Source organism: Pristiophorus japonicus, unplaced genomic scaffold (genome assembly GCF_044704955.1).
Source record: "Pristiophorus japonicus isolate sPriJap1 unplaced genomic scaffold, sPriJap1.hap1 HAP1_SCAFFOLD_1225, whole genome shotgun sequence".
Taxonomy (NCBI): Eukaryota; Metazoa; Chordata; class Chondrichthyes; family Pristiophoridae; genus Pristiophorus; species Pristiophorus japonicus.
The window spans coordinates 25,683-35,000 of NW_027250889.1; the positions used below are offsets into that span (position 1 = coordinate 25,683).

General features: G+C 60.5%; 1 protein-coding gene across 1 annotated transcript in view; it reads right to left on the minus strand.

Annotated features, from left to right (window-relative positions):
* Positions 1-754: 754 nt before the first annotated feature.
* LOC139242117 (matrix metalloproteinase-14-like) overlaps positions 755-9,318 on the minus strand; it is a 35,429-nt gene continuing 26,865 nt past the window's right edge. The window contains exons 7-9 of the mRNA XM_070870246.1: positions 4,504-4,654; positions 2,290-2,405; positions 755-1,205 (exon numbers count right to left, since the gene is read on the minus strand). Of these exons, the coding sequence (XP_070726347.1) occupies positions 889-1,205; positions 2,290-2,405; positions 4,504-4,654 (584 nt within the window). The 3' untranslated portion in view covers positions 755-888. The remainder of the gene's footprint in view (positions 1,206-2,289; positions 2,406-4,503; positions 4,655-9,318) is intronic.

Genomic DNA, 9,318 nt, shown 5'->3' on the forward strand with positions numbered 1-9,318 from the left:
GGGAGGGTTGCCGGGGAGGGGAGGGTTGCCGGGGAGGGGAGGGGTTGCCGGGGGAGGGGAGGGAGGGGGGGGTTGCCGGGGAGGGGAAGGGTTGCCGGGGAGGGGAGGGTTGCCGGGGAGGGGAGGGGTTGCCGGGGAGGGGTTGCCGGGGAGGGGAGGGTTGCCGGGGAGGGGAGGGGTTGCCGGGGGAGGGGAGGGTTGCCGGGGAGGGGAGGGTTGCCGGGGAGGGGAGGGTTGCCGGGGGAGGGGAGGGGTTGCCGGGGAGGGGAGGGTTGCCGGGGAGGGGAGGGGTTGCCGGGGAGGGGAGGGTTGCCGGGGAGGGGAGGGGAGGGTTTGCCGGGGAGGGTTGCCGGGGAGGGGAGGGTTGCCGGGGAGGGGTTGCCGGGGAGGGGAGGGTTGCCGGGGAGGGGTTGCCGGGGAGGGGAGGGTTGCCGGGGAGGGGAGGGGTTGCCGGGGGAGGGGAGGGTTGCCGGGGAGGGGAGGGGTTGCCGGGGAGGGGAGGGTTGCCGGGGAGGGGAGGGGTTGCCGGGGAGGGGTTGCCGGGGAGGGGAGGGTTGCCGGGGAGGGGTTGCCGGGGAGGGGAGGGTTGCCGGGGAGGGGAGGGGTTGCCGGGGGAGGGGAGGGTTGCCGGGGAGGGGAGGGGTTGCCGGGGAGGGGAGGGTTGCCGGGGAGGGGAGGGGAGGGGTTGCCGGGGAGGGGAGGGTTGCCGGGGAGGGGAGGGTTGCCGGGGAGGGGAGGGGTTGCCGGGGAGGGGGGGGTTGCCGGGGAGGGGAGGGTTGCCGGGGAGGGGAGGGTTGCCGGGGAGGGGAGGGGTTGCCGGGGAGGGGTTGCCGGGGAGGGGAGGGTTGCCGGGGAGGGGAGGGGTTGCCGGGGGACAGCCCTCGCCCCTCACACTTTGTCCAGCAGCGAGCGATGACAGTACAGCAGACGTTTGGGAGTGCCGTTCCTCTTGAAGACGAAGACCAGGCAGGCCAGGATGACGACGGCAGTGAGGAGCAGGACCGGGACCACGATGGCGGCAGGGTTGATGCCGATCGGTGCGTCATCTGTCACGGTCACTACCACGTCCTTGTCGGTGTCGAGGGTGGGGTCAGTGGGACAGCCGAACCAGTCTCGCAGGATGGACTTGGGGTATCCGGGCTCCACCTTCAGGTGCTGGTTGTTGAACTTCCAATATCGGTTCCCCTTCACAAAGTAGGTGAACACTGCAAGGTGGGGGTGGGGGGGGGGGAGAGAACGGCAGAGAATCCGGTTAGAAAATGGCCGGACGTATCTCGACCTGTCGACCCCCCCACTCCCCAAACCCCCCTCACCGCCGGCAAAGACCCAACTGCTTCGCCAGAAGGAAAACAGCCGGCCAGATCCGGACTGAGACTACACGTGACTCCACACCAACAGTCCCGCCCAACTCTTTGTCTACGGGAATCTTCGCCACCCTCCAAAACTAAACACTCCCAACGCAGGGACAACACGGGGTTAGATACAGAGTAAAGCTCCCTCTACACTGTCCCATCAAACACTCCCAGGGCAGGTACAGCACGGGGTTAGATACAGAGTAAAGCTCCCTCTACACTGTCCCATCAAACACTCCCAGGGCAGGTACAGGGGGTTAGATACAGAGTAAAGCTCCCTCTACACTGTCCCATCAAACACTCCCAGGGCAGGTACAGGGGGTTAGATACAGAGTAAAGCTCCCTCTACACTGTCCATCAAACACTCCCGGGGCAGGTACAGCACGGGGTTAGATACAGAGTAAAGCTCCCTCTACACTGTCCCATCAAACACGCCCAGGGCAGGTACAGCACGGGGTTAGATACAGAGTAAAGCTCCCTCTACACTGTCCCATCAAACACTCCCAGGGCAGGTACAGGGGGTTAGGTACAGAGTAAAGCTCCCTCTACACTGTCCCATCAAACACTCCCAGGGCAGGTACAGCACGGGGTTAGATACAGAGTAAAGCTCCCTCTACACTGTCCCATCAAACACTCCCAGGGCAGGTACAGGGGGTTAGATATAGAATAAAGCTCCCTCTACACTGTCCCATCAAACACTCCCAGGGCAGGTACAGGGGGTTAGATACAGAGTAAAGCTCCCTCTACACTGTCCCATCAAACACTCCCAGGGCAGGTACAGGGGGTTAGATACGGAGTAAAGCTCCCTCTACACTGTCCCATCAAACACTCCCAGGGCAGGTACAGGGGGTTAGATACAGAGTACAGCCCGGTTCCTACACCACGGGGCCCACTACAGGCAGGTGGGGCCCTGCCCAGATTTGATGTGTCCACCTACCTCCATCTTCGGAAACAAAGGCAGCCTTGGGTGAATCGGGGATGCCCTGCCAGGCACTGATGGACTTCGGATAACCTGCCTCCACGGAACGCGTGTCCTCGTCATAGCGGTAATACCTGCAGGGCGGGGGGTTAGAAACTGGTCCGTCAGCAACTGGGACCATCACAATCTGGGGGTACTGAGGCCCACACACAGAGCAGCAAGATCCCAAAATCCCATCCCCTCCCCCCTCACCCCCTGTGGTACTGAGGCCCACACACAGAGCAGCAAGATCCCAAAGTCCCATCCCCTCCCCCCCTCACCCCCGTGTGGTACTGAGGCCCACACACAGAGCAGCAAGATCCCAAAGTCCCATCCCCGCCCCCCTCACCCCCTCGGGTACTGAGGCCCACACACAGAGCAGCAAGATCCCAAAGTCCCATCCCTGCCCCCCTCACCCCCTCGGGTACTGAGGCCCACACACACAGAGCAGCAAGATCCCAAAGTCCCATCCCCTCCCCCCTCACCCCCTGTGGTACTGAGGCCCACACACAGAGCAGCAAGATCCCAAAGTCCCATCCCCTCCCCCCTCACCCAGTGTGGTACTGAGCCCCACACACACAGAGCAGCAAGATCCCAAAGTCCCATCCCCTGCCCCCTCACCCCGTGTGGTACTGAGGCCCACACACAGAGCAGCAAGATCCCAAAGTCTCATCCCCTCCCCCCTCACCCCCTGTGGTACTGAGGCCCACACACAGAGCAGCAAGATCCCAAAGTCCCATCCCCTCCCCCCTCGCCCCCTCGGGTACTGAGGCCCACACACACAGAGCAGCAAGATCCCAAAGTCCCATCCCCTCCCCCCTCACCCTGTGTGGTACTGAGCCCCACACACACAGAGCAGCAAGATCCCAAAGTCCCATCCCCTCCCCCCTCACCCAGTGTGGTACTGAGCCCCACACACACAGAGCAGCAAGATCCCAAAGTCCCATCCCCTCCCCCTTCACCCCCTCGGGTACTGAGCCCCACACACAGACCAGGAGGGTCCCAGGTCCCTTCCCAATTCTGTGCAGTTAGCTTCTCTCAGGTTGGGGAGAAGGGGCTGGAGGCAGGGGGCTGATGGGACGACAATTTGTTGCTGTGTCCCATGTTAGGGAAGGGAGGATAGGGGGAGAGAAAACCAGCCAGGGATCGTCGTCACCACGGCAGGCGAGGACAGGATTGGGCTCAGGTACGCTTCCCCCTGTAGCCGAATATCCCGCCGAGGCACACGAGCTCGGCTGGCCAACGAGGCAAAACACCGGCAAAACGGAAACCCGTTCTCCCGAGGAGGTTCTCAACGAGGGCCGCGGGGCAGGTCAGTTTGGGAAAGCCTCGGGTCAGGCCCGAGTTTTAGGGGGTTCCCCAATCCATTTCAAAATGGCGGCGGCGGCGGCGGTCTCGCCCTGCGGGTCTCCGGTTTGGATTCGCCCGCGGCGCCGCAGGTCGCGCCCGCTTCTCCGCTGGTCGGCAGACATGGCGGTATGGGGCCTGTGACAACGCCGGCGCTTCTGAGGCGGGAAATGGGAGCGGCCATCTTGGATCCAGTGACCAGGCCCGTCACCTTGACGACAGCGGCCCGTTAGAGGCGGGAAAGGGAGCGGCCATCTTGGATCCAGTGACCAGGCCCGTCACCTTGACGACAGCGGCCCGTTAGTGGGCGGGAAAGGGAGCGGCCATCTTGGATCCAGTGACCAGGCCTGTCACCTTGACAACAGCGGCCCGTTAGAGGGCGGGAAAGGGAGCGGCCATCTTGGATCCAGTGACCAGGCCTGTCACCTTGACAACAGCGGCCCGTTAGAGGGCGGGAAAGGGAGTGGCCATCTTGGATCCAGTGACCAGGCCCGTTACCTTGACAACAGCGGCCCGTTAGTGGGCGGGAAAGGGAGCGGCCATCTTGGATCCAGTGACCAGGCCCGTCACCTTGACAACGCCGGCCCTTCTGAGGCGGGAAATGGGAGCGGCCATCTTGGATCCGGTGACCAGGCCCGTCACCTTGACAACAGCGGCCCGTTAGAGGCGGGAAAGGGAGCGGCCATCTTGGATCCGGTGACCAGGCCCGTCACCTTGACGACAGCGGCCCGTTAGAGGGCGGGAAAGGGAGCGGCCATCTTGGATCCAGTGATGAGGCCTATCCCGCAGGCCCCCACCCTCCGAACGCCCCCTCTCCCCCCCCCACAATGCTTGCCCAAGACTTACTTGTTTCCCCGGAAGAAGTAGGTCTTGCCGTTGGGGCTCCACCAGAGAGCTGCGTCGATGCGGTCCTTGGGAAGCCTGGGAGCCATGTCCCTCAGGTTCCGGGGGTAGCCCGACTGCAAGGAGGCCTCCTTGAACACCCAGTACCGGTCTCCTGCGAACGGCAGAGCGAGAGGGATCCCGTTAACGGAGGCGAGCGGGGGGGGGCGGGGGGCAGGGGGAAATCGGGGAGAGGGAACGAGACAGACAGCAAGGACGGAGAGAAAGATGGACAGCCAGAGAGAGAGAGAGAGAGAGAGAGAGAGAAAAACGGGAAGGGAGACTGCCAGAGAGACAGACGCGCTCCACACTGGTCCTCCATCGCGGTACTTTGTTGGATTGCGGTCACGGTTGTGACGCAGGAAACGTGGGGGCCAGATTGCGCAGAGCAAGATCCCACAAACAGCCACGAGATTCAGAAGGTCACCTGTTTTTTGTTACAGTTACATTCGTTGAGGGATAAATATTGGTGTAGGACCAATAGAAATGTTCAAATTAATAACAACACCAATTTGTATTTGTATAGCCCCTTTCGCGGCGTCAAACCTCGCAAGGCACCTCACACGAGTGTTTAAGACAAAAATGTTAACACCAAGCCACGAGCGAAGAAATCAGGGCAGGTGACCAAAAGCTTTGTCAAAGAGGTCGGTTTTAAGGAGCGCCTTAAAGAACATCAGAAACAGGAGCAGGAGTCGGCCATTCGGCCCCTCGAACCTGCTCCGCCATTTAATATGACCATGGCTGATCCGATCATGGACTCAGCTCCACTTCCCCGCCTGCTCCCCATAACCCTTCACTCCCTTATCGCTCAAAAATCTGTCTATCTCCACCTTAAATATATTCAATGACCCAGCCTCCACAGCTCTCTGGGGCAGAGAATTCCACAGATTTACAACCCTCTGAGAGAAGAAATTCCTCCTCATCTCAGTTTTAAATGGGCGGCCCCTTATTCTAAGACCATGCCCCCTAGTTCTAGTCTCCCCCCATCAGTGGGAACATCCTCTCTGCATCCACCTTGTCGAGCCCCCTCATAATCTGATACGTTTCGATAAGATCACCTCTCATTCTTCTGAACTCCAATGAGTAGAGGCCCAACCTCAAGGAGGGGAGAGAGGTAGAGAGGCGGAGAGGTTTAGGGAGGGAGTTCCAGAGCTTGGGGTCCAGGCAACAGAAGGCACGGCCACCGATAGTGGAGCGATTATAATCAGGGATGGTCAGGAGGGCAGAGTTAGAGGAGCGCAGAGATCTCGGGGGGTTGTGGGGCTGGAGGGGGTTACAAAGATAGGGAGGGGCGAGGTACATGGAGGAGGTTACAGAGATAGGGAGGGGCGAGGTACATGGAGGAGGTTACAGAGATAGGGAGGGGCGAGGTACATGGAGGAGGTTACAGAGATAGGGAGGGGCGAGGTACATGGAGGAGGTTACAGAGATAGGGAGGGGCGAGGTACATGGGGGAGGTTACAGAGATAGGGAGGGGCGAGGTACATGGAGGAGGTTACAGAGATAGGGAGGGGCGAGGTACATGGGGGAGGTTACAGAGATAGGGAGGGGCGAGGTACATGGAGGAGGTTACAGAGATAGGGAGGGGTGAGGTACATGGAGGAGGTTACAGAGATAGGGAGGGGCGAGGTACATGGAGGAGGTTACAGAGATAGGGAGGGGCGAGGTACATGGAGGAGGTTACAGAGATAGGGAGGGGCGAGGTACATGGAGGAGGTTACAGAGATAGGGAGGGGCGAAGTACATGGAGGAGGTTACAGAGATAGGGAGGGGCGAGGTACATGGAGGAGGTTACAGAGATAGGGAGGGGCGAGGTACATGGAGGAGGTTACAGAGATAGGGAGGGGCGAGGTACATGGAGGAGGTTACAGAGATAGGGAGGGGCGAGGTACATGGAGGAGGTTACAGAGATAGGGAGGGGCGAGGTACATGGAGGAGGTTACAGAGATAGGGAGGGGCGAGGTACATGGAGGAGGTTACAGAGATAGGGAGGGGCGAGGTACATGGAGGAGGTTACAGAGATAGGGAGGGGTGAGGTACATGGAGGAGGTTACAGAGATAGGGAGGGGCGAGGTACATGGAGGAGGTTACAGAGATAGGGAGGGGCGAGGTACATGGAGGAGGTTACAGAGATAGGGAGGGGCGAGGTACATGGAGGAGGTTACAGAGATAGGGAGGGGCGAGGTACATGGAGGAGGTTACAGAGATAGGGAGGGGCGAGGTACATGGAGGAGGTTACAGAGATAGGGAGGGGCGAGGTACATGGAGGAGGTTACAGAGATAGGGAGGGGCGAGGTACATGGAGGAGGTTAGAGATAGGGAGGGGCGAGGTACATGGAGGAGGTTACAGAGATAGGGAGGGGCGAGGTACATGGAGGAGGTTACAGAGATAGGGAGGGGCGAGGTACATGGAGGGATTTGTAAACCAGGAGGAGAATTTTGACAAAGAGTAAATAAGCAGCGACTGTAACTGTAATAAAATTGAAGAAAATTGGCTCAAGTTCGCGGCGGGTGAGGAGGGCTATTTTTACGCGGAGGGCTATTTTTACGAGGAGGGCTATTTTTACGCGGAGGGTGTCTACGATCTGGAGCTCGCGGCCTGGAGAGGCAGGAGGACATTCGATAGTGACTTTCAAAAGCGGATTGAATAAAGTTGTGGGGCTGTGGGGAAAGGGCAGGGATCGGGACAGCAACGTACAGGCGCGATGGGCCGAATGGCCTCCTGCAGTGTGCCCTGAATGTACAACAGCGGGAGATCTCCCCCCACGCTCCCTCCAGTGGTGGGCGTGGGATCTTTTACCCTCACCTCAGAGGGCGCACGGAGCCTCGGTTTAATGTTTCATCCGACAGACTGCCCCTCCGACAGTGCAGCACTCCCTCAGTACCACCCCTCCGACAGTGCGGCGCTCCCTCAGTACTGCCCCTCCGACAGTGCGGCGCTCCCTCAGTACCGCCCCTCCGACAGTGCGGCACTCCCTCAGTACTGCCCCTCCGACAGTGCGGTGCTCCCTCAGTACTGCCCCTCCGACAGTGCGGCGCTCCCTCAGTACTGACCCTCCGACAGTGCGGCACTCCCTCAGTACTGCCCCTCCGACAGTGCGGCACTCCCTCAGTACTGCCCCTCCGACAGTGCGGCGCTCCCTCAGTACTGCCCCTCCGACAGTGCGGCGCTCCCTCAGTACTGCCCCTCCGACCGTGCGGCTCTCCCTCAGTACTGCCCCTCCGACAGTGCGGCACTCCCTCAGTACTGCCCCTCCGACAGTGCGGCGCTCCCTCAGTACTGCCCCTCCGACAGTGCGGCACTCCCTCAGTACAGCCCCTCCGACAGTGCGGCACTCCCTCAGTACTGCCCCTCCGACAGTGCGGCGCTCCCTCAGTACTGCCCCTCCGACAGTGCGGGGCTCCCTCAGTACTGCCCCTCCGACAGTGCGGGGCTCCCTCAGTACTGCCTCTCCGACAGTGCGGCACTCCCTCAGTACAGCCCCTCCGACAGTGCGGCACTCCCTCAGTACTGCCCCTCCGACCGTGCGGCTCTCCCTCAGTACTGCCCCTCCGACAGTGCGGCACTCCCTCAGTACTGCCCCTCCGACAGTGCGGGGCTCCCTCAGTACAGCCCCTCCGACAGTGCGGCACTCCCTCAGTACCGCCCCTCCGACAGTGCGGCACTCCCTCAGTACCGCCCCTCCGACAGGGCGGCACTCCCTCAGTACCGCCCCTCCGACAGTGCGGCACTCCCTCAGTACAGCACTGGGAGTGTCAGCCTAGATTTCTGTGCTGAAGTCCCTGAGGTGGGACTTGAACCCACAACCTCCTGACTCGGAGCGAGAGAGAGAGAGAAGCAGAAACAGACAATAGTGAGAGAGAGAGAAAGAGAAAGCGAAAGATATGGAGAGAGTGAGACAGAGAGAGGGTGAGACAGGGAGTGAGACACAGAGAGAGACAGAGAGAGGGAGAGAGAGAGACAGACAGAGAGAGAGAAAGAGAGAGGGAGAGAGAGAGAGTGAGAGAGACAGAGAGAGATATAGAGAGAGAGAGTGAGAGAGACGGAGAGAGATAGAGATAGAGAGAAAGAGAGAGAGAGTGAGAGAGACGGAGAGAGATAGAGATAGAGAGAGAGAGAGACAGATGGACAAAGAGAAAAGGGAGAGAGAGAGAGAGACAGAAAGCGAGGAGGAAGGGACAGGTCCCTGGACCCAGCTGTGCAGCAGATGAAGATAAAGCGGGCTGCGTTGCTGAGGGAGGGGGAGAGGACGATTTAACTCAAAGCATCCGCCCGGTTGCCAGGGTGAGCGGCTGGAACTGAGGGAGGCAGTGACCACAAGAGGCCGGTCTGCACAGAGGCTCATAAAAAGGCCAAGCGCTCCCCCCGCTTCAAAGGCAGGCTCCATTTCCGGCCTAGTCTCCCTGTTCCCATTAATTAGACGCCAACTTGTGAAACTGGTTCAATAGGGTTAGAGGGGGAGGGGGAGGAGGGGGGCAAATGGAGACACAAGGCCGGGGGGGTGGGGGGGCAACGACAATGAGAGCCAATCACAGCCCCCCTACAATAACCCCACTCGAATTCAACTTTGACCCCCCGTCTCGATTTCCCCTCCCTTTGACATCACCGTGAGGCCCTCATTCCCCCTCCCCCCCGCTTACCCCTCCTCCTCCCACCCCGAGGACATGAGCAAATTAATCCAGGCCCACACTCCAGTGCAGTACTGAGGGAGTGCCGCACTGTCGGAGGGGCAGTACTGAGGGAGTGCCGCACTGTCGGAGGGGCAGTACTGAGGGAGT